Source organism: Acanthisitta chloris, unplaced genomic scaffold (assembly GCF_000695815.1).
Source record: "Acanthisitta chloris isolate BGI_N310 unplaced genomic scaffold, ASM69581v1 scaffold1879, whole genome shotgun sequence".
Classification (NCBI taxonomy): Eukaryota; Metazoa; Chordata; class Aves; order Passeriformes; family Acanthisittidae; genus Acanthisitta; species Acanthisitta chloris.
Window position 1 is genome coordinate 38,859 of NW_008691773.1, and position 12,459 is coordinate 51,317.

General features: G+C 40.8%; 1 protein-coding gene across 1 annotated transcript in view; it reads left to right on the forward strand.

Annotated features, from left to right (window-relative positions):
• UPF2 (UPF2 regulator of nonsense transcripts homolog (yeast)) overlaps window positions 1–12,232 on the forward strand; it is a 46,225-nt gene extending 33,993 nt beyond the window's left edge. The window contains exons 19-21 of the mRNA XM_009082337.1: window positions 1,301–1,442; window positions 5,482–5,602; window positions 11,612–12,232. Of these exons, the coding sequence (XP_009080585.1) occupies window positions 1,301–1,442; window positions 5,482–5,602; window positions 11,612–11,621 (273 nt within the window). The 3' untranslated portion in view covers window positions 11,622–12,232. The remainder of the gene's footprint in view (window positions 1–1,300; window positions 1,443–5,481; window positions 5,603–11,611) is intronic.
• Window positions 12,233–12,459: the final 227 nt, after the last annotated feature.

Sequence of the window (12,459 nt, forward strand, 5' to 3'; positions counted from 1 at the left end):
CAATGTAAGATGCTGTTGCCCCCCTCCCTCCCACCCCCCAAAAAATTCTGTTACCTGATTTTTCTCACCTAAATGAATCTTTGAGTTGGTAGATTTAGGGTCTCACTCTACCCAAGTTTTTCTCAGGTCTTTGCAAGAGTCTGTCTTGACTGTTTCAAACACAGTTTGTTTTCAAATGCTGCATCAGAACCTTGGAGTCTTCTCACACTCATTACTCATCTGCTGCTGCTTGAGATACCTTGAGGTTGCTTAGTGATTCTTGCACTAAATACTAAACATAGGCAGTGAGGATTTGGGTTTTACTCTAAACCTTCCCAACAGGTTTTGATTATGTATCTTTCCATCTGCAGCTTTTGACAGTGCAACAGAAAAGAACACTTAGGAATTTGCTTCTAATTTTGTGGACATAGATCTCCCACAATGAGAACAAGCAGCAGGATTCAGAGTAGTTCATGGAACATTGAGAGTGATTATCCTGAGATGCATTTCCCTTCTTACTGCACAGAAATATTTATTTCTAATGGATGTGCAGTTGAAAGAGGGAGTCAGATATCTCCAAATAAGTTCACAAACTTTAGCATTAAGTACTTCCTGAAAGTTATTGTTTCAGTTGCAGGTAAGATTAAGAATCACTTCTCTGTTTTGAAACAATTGTAAAACAAAAATTCTATAGCAATAAAAACTTGGATTTTCTGAGCCTGGAGACAAACAAATCACCTTCCCTATACCTCTCTGAAAACCACAGCTGTATTTCCAGAGAGAGGGCACTTCTGTAGGAGTGCCAAGCTTACCTGGTGTACCTTGTGGCAAGTCAGATAGTGTGTTGAATGTGTAGTTTGGGTGTAGGGGAAGAGGAATAATAAATTTGACCCCATGGTTGTCTCCAGACTAACAAGAAGCACTGCGAAGCCAGAACTGGTCATAAAAGGAAAAGTACTGGCTAAGGAATGCCAGGAGGTGTCTGAAATGCTTGGAACATTTCTCCCCTGTTATCACAAGGGGTAGTAGTAGAAATTCTGTTCAGAGGGCTTCATGCCTTGGAAGGCAGAGTCCTGTGGAGGGAGATGCAACTTTCTGAGCCAGCTGTGGTGAATACCTTGCATTTCCCCATGTTTCCTTACATGAAGTGGAGCTTAAAACCAAACCAACAAACAACTCACTTTGCAGCAGAAGCTTCTGAAACTGAGAAAGAGTCTCATCGCAATAACTACAGTAACTGTAACCTTTCTGTATTTTGAATTGTTTTGTAGTTGGTTTTTTTTCCTCCGATGTGCACTTAAAAACTAATTTTCCTTTGCAGTTTAAGATCCTAAACGTACCGATGTCTTCCCAACTTGCTGCAAACCACTGGAACCAACAGCAAGCGGAACAGGAGGAGAGAATGAGGATGAAAAAGCTCACGTTGGACATCAATGAAAGGCAAGAACAAGAGGACTACCAGGGTAAGGAAATCACCAGGTTTCTAACTTGTATTTTCAGAGGAACTTCCATGGATTGATGGAAAATATTGTTTGTGGCTATTAGCAGTTCAAGATGTGAATATTGATTTGCAATGGAAAATTTGTGTTTTAGTTTGTCATTCGTTGTTTGCTCTCTGATCTCTGTACTTGAAGAAGTTTTTATATTCTTCCCATGAAAGAGAGCTTTCAAGTAGGCCTCAAATGTCAGCATTTCCAGTTCTCTGGGGAAAGGGGAAGAACTGAGTTTAATTTTGTGTTAATCTTATTTTTAAAGAAACAATCTGATGTTTGTGACATTGTCTCCATTACTGCAAGATGGCAGAGTTGAATACAAGATGAATTCATGCTGTGCAACTTAAACTCTCCTTTTAAGCTGTTAATGCTGTTTTAGATATTAATGGTATTTAGACTCTTCGTTAGTTTTGCTGAGACTTGTGAATACTGAGGTAACATTCACTGGAGAAATACAAATTATCACCTCAGCTTCATATTGTAAAGATTCTAGGAGAACTGAAGTCTGGAGTGTAAGAATATATTAACAGGGACCTGGATAGGCTGGAGAAATGGGCTGATTGCAGTGGAATGAGGTTTAACAAGGCCAAGTACTGGTCCTGCACTTTGGCCATAACAATCCCATGAAGTGCTCCAGGCTGGGGACAGAGTGCCTGGAGAGCACCAGGCAGAAAGAGATCTGGGAGTTTGGATAGATAGAAAGCTGAACATGAGCCACCAGTGTGCTCAGGTGGCCAAGGCCAGTGTGCCATGATCTAGTAACCGTGGTAGGGTTGGACTTGATGACCTTGGAGGTCTTTTCCTACCTGGTAGATTCTATAAAAGTGCAGGTTTCACACAAATTACATAATTCAATTTGTTTTTTGAAGATATGCAGGTCAAGCATTTGGTACCTGGACAGACTGAAGCAAACAATAAATACAGTAGATCTTACTGCACCTAAACTGGTGCACTCGATGTCTTTAGTTGTTGGGTGATTTGTTTTAGGTTGGGGTTTTGGTTTTTTTTCAGCTTCAACTTTGCTTGGCTTACTCAGATAGTAAACAAAGCCAGACCAATAAAACTGATGGTATTCAGCTCATGTGTTAGTGTTTCCACTTAACATCTCCCAAGTTCTTGCTCTACTTTTTTTTTTTTTAAATAAAGATGTTGCAGTCTGGTGGTAATCACAGTATAAGTAGTTAATTAGGAGGAAATCTCATTTAAGGTATTTAGTGAAAGGTCATTGTTCATCAAGAAATGGGAAATTTAAATTAAAGCAGCTCTGGAATCTGAATTCTCTGGATTGTGACAGCAGTCCTTGCAGAACTGGGATAGTACCAGAACTAAGTGTGTAGTTGTAAAAAGGAGTGTTTCTCAAAGTGAGAGTCTGCAGAGCTCTGAAGTGGTAGCACAGTTCTTAGTATTCTGAATATTAGATACTGCAATCAGCTTAAAAAATTCTTGTTCAAGATGTTCCCCTCTTATAAAGCCAATTTGTGGAGAAGGAAGAAAAACAGTAGACTCCAGGATCAGACATTTTGGTGCTGTTCTCAGACTTTGTGTGGATTTTTTCTTCATTAGATTCTTCTGATATTCTTTACTGGCCATGGGCATTTGATGTTTATGCCCTGTTGTGTGACTTTGCTGATGTCTTTAAAACAGTCTGGGGGACCCAGAACTGAACAGAGTCTGCCTAATCTAGGATTTTATTGTGAGCAATTGTACTTCTTGTGCAAAAAAGGATCACATTGATTCATTTCTCTTGGACAAAATCAGACAACTGAAACAACTGAAAACCATCAATAGGCAATTTTTTTATTATTTCCTCATAGATTTTCTAGGTGCTGTGTACAAAGCATTAATGTGGGAGGGAAATCAACACCGAAATGTTCCATAATTCTTTTTTAAAACAGCTGTTGATTCATCTTATTAACCTGGGTAATACAGACAGTAAAACCAAACTAAAAGGACCTTTTAATCAGGTTAAATTAAACAGGTCAAATTACATTCCTCTTTGGAAGTATTTTTTATTTAGATTGCGTGCAGTTGAATTGTTGCTGTTAAAGAGTCATCTTGTCTGTAACAAGTTGGCACGTACCCTTTTAAAGGAGGAATTGTGCTTAAATTTCTATTTCAAGCTTTGAAGTTCCCAGGGGAGGAAGAAGTCTCAGTCTCTGGAAGAATGCCTCGGGGTTGTCCCAACACTTGCACATATAGTTGTGTTTTTTTCATCTGCACAGGGTAGCTAAGAGATGGCAATTCACCAATGCACTTCAAAGTAGTATCAGATAATGCTTTAATGCTTCAGCAAGGTTTATTAGTCTTACAAACGTGTTTAATTTAAAGGAATATTAGGCACTGGGTGGCTCTCCAGTTTAGACTGGTATTTTCCTGTGTAGATGGGTTTTTGTGTTCACTAAACCCGAAGATGGGAGATGTGCCTTCAGCCTAGCTAACACATTGTGCTCCCCTGTCATCAGTGCCCTCTTTCACATTCTCCAGTACTGAACTTCCCAGTCACTGAGTTCTCACAGACCCTGGTACCTTCTTCCTCCTGTGGCATGGAAAACAGAAGAGACACACATCGTATTCTTGCTCATTCAGTGCTTCCTTCTAACACCTGGCTTGGCAGTGTATCCTGATCTCTGATTTTCTTCTTGAGCCTCCTCATTGCCCCCAGAGACCTCTCCTGGCCCACAGGATTGTTTGGAAGGATGCTGCTTCATGATATTTACATGGACTGGCAGTGTGTGAATGGCTTTCTTTGCATTTTCCAGGTGTTGAATGAGGAGTGCACAGAGCATGAGTACATTGGTTATGGACTCTTGACACCAAAATTGCATATTAAATCAGTCATAGTCTCCCAGTTTCTCAAGGACTGGGTGGATACTTACTGAAAGCTTCACCTGTGTTTTGTATATGGCAAGAGAACCTCCTTAGAGTCTCTAGATTTGCCCTGTGCAAGCAATTGTGAGAGCAGTGGAAGTGTGTTTGTAGCAGATGATGGGTATGTGTCTCCAATGAGATTACCAGAGATTAGAGAACCAGACAGAGCAGACTTTCAAACATAATCTGTTTAACAGCTTATTCCACTTTTCCCCTTCATTTATCCCATCTGTTTGCTGAGTAATGCAGATCTTGCACAGGTGGACTGTCAGGAATACTTTCCATTAGATGCACTAACATATGTGCAGAGGTTATGTGGCAGTTCTTGTGATGTATTTGGAATTATATTGGCTGCTTAATAACCATTAACTTTGCCTGGTAAAGAGACTTTTTTTATCATTAAAAGAATGAAATGAAATTGTAGAAATTAAGTTTTTCCAAATGCCAAATTACAGTATTTCCATAGCTTGAACTGCCCAGAAGTTGTCTGTCCAAGGCTGATTTAGGTCATGTGGACTTTTTTCTGCACCCACCAAATTCTTCATCCTGATGATCAAGTGAAAAACTCCATCCATGGGACAGCTGGTGCAATGTAGGTCAGCTGAGTCACCTTCTTCTGGTGCCTGTCTTCCCTGGAAAAGGATCCAATTATGTCAAGCTTAGACTTAAATACCTGACTCACAGTGCCTAATTTTAGGACAGGTTTCTTGCTGAGTCTTTAATTGGCAGCAGCATTGTCCAGTTGTTAATATTTCAGGGAGGTTTGGTGTTGAGACCCCTCATACTGCTGTGAGTCTTTGTCCCTGATCATTGGTGGAGAAAGTGGTGGCTGATGGAAAGAACAGGTCACAAGGCCCTTTCTTAAGCAGCTGTGATGAAAACCATTGCTGGCAGTTCCTTCTGTAGGAACATCTGGAACTGGAAGTGCATATTGCAGAGTAGTTTGAGTTTGTCAAAGCTGTCGCTGCAATTCAGTAACTTCTTTTAATTAGCTGTCGTGGAATAACTCGAGGAGTGTTAACTATAGCCAAGTGTAAGTTAGGGTTTTTTTACTAAACAGCAGTGAAATGTGCTCATGTCAATTCCTCTGCAAAAAGATGCATGGAAAATGTATTTAACCTTGTTGTGTCTGCAATTCCAGAAATGCTGCAGTCTCTGGCCCAGCGTCCTGCTCCAGCCAACACTAACCGGGAGCGACGGCCTCGGTACCAACATCCCAAGGGAGCACCTAATGCAGATCTAATCTTTAAAACCGGTGGGAGGTAGGACAATCTTCCTTCAAATGTGGTAATTCTGGTTCTAGGCAAGTAATTACCTTCATAATTGAAACAGATAATGATCTGTGTAGTGCAGTTATGTCGGTTAGTCACTTCCATTCTGAAGCATTCCCCTGAAATACTGAGCAGCTTTGTGCTGTTACCCCCTTGACAGAGGTTTGGAAGCCACAGGATTATTTTTTCAGTTGTAAAACGGCTGTAGAATCTGAGCCTCGTTTTATAGGGAAAAAGATTCAAATCTGCTTTCTCGGGGAGAGGATGTTTTTGAGGTACTACAGAAATTCCTGTTGTGCTTTTCCTGTTTGGTGAATTTGACAGTTCTGTATTTGGTGCCCTGAATGGCACGTGAATATAGTAAAGGTGAGGAGGGAGAATGAGAATTTTCAATTAATTATGTGCAAGAGCATACTCAAACCAGCATTGACACGAAGGGAGTCACTCCAGATTGCCTAATAGTCGTTCTGAGGTTTTAATATATCTGAGTGTCTTTCCTCAGAGTAAGCTTGCAAATAAACCAGTACGTTAGCCCTGCAGCACAAATTTGAGTAGACAGTTTCAGCTGAAACAGAGACTTGCTTTCATGTTTCTCTTTTCTCTGCAAGTTCATTTTGGAGGTGGATGGATAGGAGCAGCACCTGGGACGGGAGAGTTTACCTGCTAATGGGTCTGTCTTTGTAAACTGCAAATGAGTTCATGTAGTGTGCTGATCCTGTGTTACAGCAGCATTGCCATTTTCTTCATAGTACACACTCATAGTCCTTTTATAGCTACCTGATGATCACTCACTCTACTGAGACCCTGCACAGATCCTGCTTGTACAAAAAAACCCCTTTTTTAGAGATACTGCAATTTAAAATGAATGTTTTTTAAAAATGAACCAGATGTAACTCAACAAATAGAGCAGTGCCCTCAATTTAGCTTTTTGGTATCACTGGCCTAATACTGTCCTGGAAATACAAACTGTTCAGTCACACTGAGTTGCCACAACACTTGCAGGTGTCTCCTCACTCACTGTGGAGTCTTCTCTACTTTCAGTTGCCTTTCCCAAGTGCCTTGAACCTGCACAAGGAGCAGTGCAGTGATTCTTTACATGCAGCAGCCAGACCAGTAGACATGATATTTGTAGATTTCTTCTAAATGTAATTCTTTAGAAAACTTATTTCCAGATGGTTTAGAGAAGATATAATTGAGGACTTCACTGTCAACTAGGTCAGACATTGTCCAGAATGGTTTGAGTAGTGTTTGTTGGTTCAAACTGCTGCACATGCACTTGCAATTCTGATGTAGCTTTGTATTATGTAATTTACTCTTGGTTCCTTGTAATCCATAAGCTCCTTATAGAACAGAGACCAGAAGTTTGTGTTAGCAGGTGGATGTTGTTTGTTGTGTACTGCAATGCTCTGCCTTGCAGCCATGCACTGGTTGTGCTGTCTTAGCCTGCAGTAAGAGAATGTTACTTTCCTTAGCTCCAGCTGAAAGATAATTAAGCAGAGATTTATTTATTGGAGACTGTGGATGTACCAATGGCTTCCAACTGGCACAGATTGTCACCTACATTTTTTAGAGCTTCAGCTTTATAAGATGTATTGAAGATTGTCAGATTCTGACTTTGGAGGGCACTGCAGTCTCTGCCCAGACCTCGCTCGTGTTTTAGTTAAGAGTTTACCCTGTGGTCTCTGAGGACACTGGATTATCTTCCTGAGATCAGCTAGGAACTGAGCTGTTAATTTTAGTATCTGTTTGGAGATGGTTTCACATTCCCACGTGGTAGAACCACTGTGTGTAACACAGATTTTATCACTTACATAAGTGCTCTATGTTGTGTTGCTACTTTTTTGTACCTGAAGACAACTGATTGGTTATTTTCTTGCAATAATAACACAAACTTATCAGAAATCATAATTTGTTGCTTTCTTTAAGGAGAGCAACTTGTGTTTTTAAAAAAATTTCCTATATTAGGGATAATCTGAGCCAGCACATCTCCTCTTGATTGCAGTGTAGTGTACAGTCTGACAGGTTCTGATAGCCAAGGCAGGGCTGAGGCCTTGCTTGTGTTTCAGGTAGTGTTAAAATAGAGAAATTGATTTGCTGTTTTTACCTTTGCTTTTTTGTTGCTAAACACATCCTAAACACCTTGTTTGAAACACCTTTTAGGAAGCTAAATCCAAATCTCCTACCATAACAGCTGATTTCAGAAACTAGTAAAGGAAAAAAACCAAGAAACAAAACAAAATAAAAAATCACTGATAAAAATCTTTTGCAGAGTTTACTTTGTCATCATTTAATGCCCTTTGTCTGTATTAAAGTAAATGCACTGAGACTTGCAGGCTTTGTCAGATTTCTTATTACTTAATATGTGCAAAAGGCTGGATCAAAAATTGGAGTTTATTGCAGTTTGTTGTAATCACCTGCTGGTATTGCCTCAGGTTTTGAGACCTGCTAATCCTGTAAGGAGGAGATTCAGTTTGGAATTTGTGCATTTAAGGCTGACTGGCCTTAAAGATAATTTACTGTGACTCCATTAGAAGTGTAGGGCTCCTTGATTTACTTCAGCACAACTGGGAAGGCAAAAATTTTCTCTCTTGCCTCCAGTTCTGTGGCATTTGCTTGTTATAGAGGAGTTTGGCTCTCAGGCTGTTAAACTGGTACCTTCGGGAAACACAGAATTTACAAAACTCTTTTTTTTCAGTGATGGTTTTATCATGAAAATATTCTTTTGCAGTTCTGGAGAACAGCCTCTCACTTAAAAAAATTGGTTTTCTGTGTTTGAAGATTTGAGACCCATTTTCACTTTCACTTTGTCAAGTGAGATGAGAATAGCCACATTGTATGAAATCTGTTTAAAACCATTGATTACCAAGAAAGAAAAATGAACTACAGTGAGAAGTTTGACTACAGAGAACTACCTGAGGAGGTTTTTTATCTTGTTCAACCTCTCCTTATTAAAAGCAGTAACCTGAAAACTATACCCAGAGTATAGCACAGAGGGACATGCCTGTGTCTAAGACCCATTGGGATGCAAGTTTAAGCTGGCAAACTAAATTATATTCAAGTTAAGTGGTGATTTTAGGTCTTCTGTTTACATCTGACTCTTATTTCTCTTAACCCATTTAATTAAGACAAATGAAGCATAGCAGTAATAGCAGGATGCTGGGATTTTATTAGCTAAATATTCCCATCACAGAATATTGCATTAATGCTGAAAAATCAGAGTATGGATAATAAGGAAAAATGTGAGTTTAACATGATTTCCTGTTTCATCTACTGGACAAAACACACTTCATACACATCACCTGTCTTGTGGTTCATGCATTGACCAATTTTTATTTTGAAGCATTGTGTTCAATCCAAATTCATCCAAACCCCCTTTTCAGCTGTTTTAAGGGAGGGAAGCCCAGGGTAGGGATATGGGAAGGGGGCTCCAAGTCCTGCAGGTTTTTCTGGTGGACTGGACAGAAAGAGCAAGAGAATCCAGGCCCTCAGGTGTTTGCCTTGGCAGTGTGGTGCTCCTTGGGCTCTGCAAACCAGGGGTGAGTCTAACCCAGGCACCAAAGGTGGAGAGAGACCTGATCACTATTCCAGCTTAGAGGGAAAGGAACAAAACTGTGTTTGTTAGCCATTCTCCTTTGTAAAGACTTTGTGTTTTAAAAAGTTCTTTCAATATAAAGAACACCAACAACAAAAAAAAAACCTCCTGCAGCTTTGTGGGCACTGGAAACTACCCAAAACACCTTCCTGCTAATAGCCCACTCTGCACACTGTGACTTGATTTTGTCAGAGCATTTTTCTTCTGATGAACAGATGAGAATATAAAATAACTTGCACAAGGTTCTCTTACTTAGGTGAGTCCAACTTTTGTGGGTTATTTGAATTTGTGATGTTCACGGTATGGAATTTGGTAGACTTGTGAGGAAATTCCATGAGCACCTTGGTGTTTTCTATTTCATGTTCCTGGTTTTAGTTAATGTGATTAGGGGAGGGAGAGAACAATGCATCAAAATTGAGATTAGTCATGGAAAGCAAAGCGAGTGAGATGGGACAAGACATCTTTGGAGCAGGAGGTTTGTGAAGAAATTTATGAAGAAATACAGTACTTGGAAATGCAGAGAGCGTTGAGGATTGGAGGACACAGGGGATTAAGGAGAAGTGTGAAATCTAACTTCAAAGGTCTCACATGTGAAGAAATAAGATGATTTTTTCTGGTGATCTTGTGAAGTCAGCAACATGCAGAAATGACTTGATTATTGACCTTCTCCTAGGCACTTTGCAGTTTAAGCTGTAATGTTGTCTTGCTGACTTAGCTCTCTCCATGTACCATGGATTTGTGATTATTTCCCAGCCTGTGTAATGTTTGTGTGTCTTCACAGGTTCCAGTTTTCTCCTCCAGCCATGGTTAGGCAAAAGTGTGTTCTGTGCATTTCTCCATCACAAGGAGGATGCAGCAGTGTTAGTGCTTAGCAGTGTGTGATTCTTAGACAAATGGATAACTGTACTGGCAGCAGGAAAGGGGTGGGAGAGTAGATTGCAAAAAATGGATTCATTTTGCACATAGACCTCAAGATGTTTGAAATTATAACTACATACTGAGTTTGACCTTGCCAAATACAGGTTTGGATTGAGTTTACTAGTTTGGAGAGAAGCGTGAAATACCTGGGTTTGGAAAAACTACTAGGATTTTTGCCACAGCACCTTGCTGTAGTGCACTGAAACACTGATCTGCCCCCAGTGTGCCCTGGTAGCTGCTGGGTTGGGTGAGAGTGGAGATTGCCAAGTTAGGTCTGTGTAGCTAGTCCCAGCCTTCCTCCCTCCCTCCCCATCAGCACTAGGGTTCTTTTTTGAGGGGAGCTGGAGAGCTGAAAGCATAACCCTGCAGTTCAGTGGTGTTTCAGGTTTTTCCTCAGTTGTAACATTCTGCAGGTGAGATATTAGTCTACTAAACAGACCAAAATTAAAATTCCTTGCTATTTAAACCACATAGCAAATGTTCCTGAGCTCCAGTGTGCCACAAAGAATTGGAATATTACCTTATGTAACACTAAAGGAGGTTGCAACCAAAGAATAGAAGCAATGCAGTAAATTCTAGTGATGTATCAGGTCAGTGCTGACAAAAATACACAGTGTCCTAAATAAGACACAGAAATACTGGATATCAAAGCAAAGTAGCACTTGCAAATACAGAATTAGTTTGAGAGCTTCATCTGTTACAAGGAATGCAGAAGTTGCTATGTCCAGTTAATATACATGAAGCATTTTCCTTGCCAGATCTTCACTAAAAACTAGGCTTAGATGAAATAACTGTTCAACAAATACTGGAGGTTTATGCACTGATGTAAAGAAACATGAACTGTTGTGTTTACATGGTAAAAAACCTGTGTGTGTAGCCCTGAAGCTTTCTTGGAGTTGTAAATGTTGAAGTTTTATTTTGCTTTGTATTATTTGTAGTCTAGGAATCAGCTGAAATGCAGCCCAAACACAGTGAGTGCCAGTTTGGTGACACTGGGTTAGTGTTACCAACCAGCTGCTCTGGTTGAATCCTGGGGCTGCAAACTGGTGTCATTCCTCAGTGCAGATGTATGTTGTCAAGAGAATGAAATGTGGCTTTATGAGTAGGGGTGATGGCAGATTTTAATACAACTGTCAACTCTAAAAAAGTTCTAACCAGTTATTTGACTGTAGAAAGCTCTCTAATGTTTCTGCAGTACTTCTGAGCATAAGAAACTGCACAGAAAGCTGAAAACTATTTAAAATAAGTTGTTTCCCAAAAAGTTCCTAGCTCAGTTGTTTGCTTCAGTGGTTTAGCATCTCGTCTGGGAGGGTACAATACACCTTATCCACCTTCTTGTCTTGAAATGTTTGTGCAGAAAATAGAAATATGTAACTTTGTTAGAGGGTAAAACAACCCCAAAATCACCAGCAGCTGCTTTCAGTGGTCACTAACCTGCAGAGTTGTGGTGATCTCAGCCTGAACTGTTTCTTCTCTCTGCCCTCCCACAGGAGACGTTGATGCAGCAGCCAGTGTCATTCCATTAGGTCCTGTATCTCTGGTGTTGTGGAGTCCTCCAGCGATTAAACGAGAGCAGTGGACACATCTCAGCATGTCAGTCTAGAGCGTTCAGAACCGAAACCTGGGACAGGCTGGGGCCGTGGGGCAGCAGCAGCAGCCTCCCCTCTCCCCCCCCACCCCCCAAAAAAGCTTTTTGTTACGGAACCACGTTGAGGGTTAATCTTCTCACAGGAGCAGAAGTAATGAAGAGATGGTGACCTTGGCCCGCGAGCAGCTCGGTGAGAGCAGAGACCAACCTCAAGTTCAGACGGATTACCCTGGGACGGGAAAGGTCTTTGACAGCTCAGTGTGAGGGGAAAATAAAGTTCTGAACTCGCTGCAAGTTAACGTCATCTCCGCACGGAGCTGTTGGTGTTGGATGGATGTTCTTTGGGGGCTGCAAACCTACAGTAGAAACATGTAGAGCAAACGGCGAAATCCAACAGAAAACCCTGAGGAGCTGATAACTTACCAAACACTTCTTGGCAAAGACCTTTTTGCTTAAGGAATAGCCTTTTGCTGCCAGATGTGCAAGAAAGGGGGTGGGGAGGGGTGAAAAACTGAAGAGCCAAGGAGGTAAAGTGTCTGTTAAGGTTTGAGAGAGAAGGTGAAGTTGATGAACAGGGTGTTGACTCGTACTGCTTGGAACAGCCTGACACCAGCCTAAGGACAGGGATATAGTTGAGCCCATTGTATGTATCATTGAAAACCAAAATGTGCCAGTCAGCATAACAGGAGGATGTCAAGGAGTGGATCCAAATATTTTGTTGATCTTCATGGGTTGATAAGCCTCTGTGTC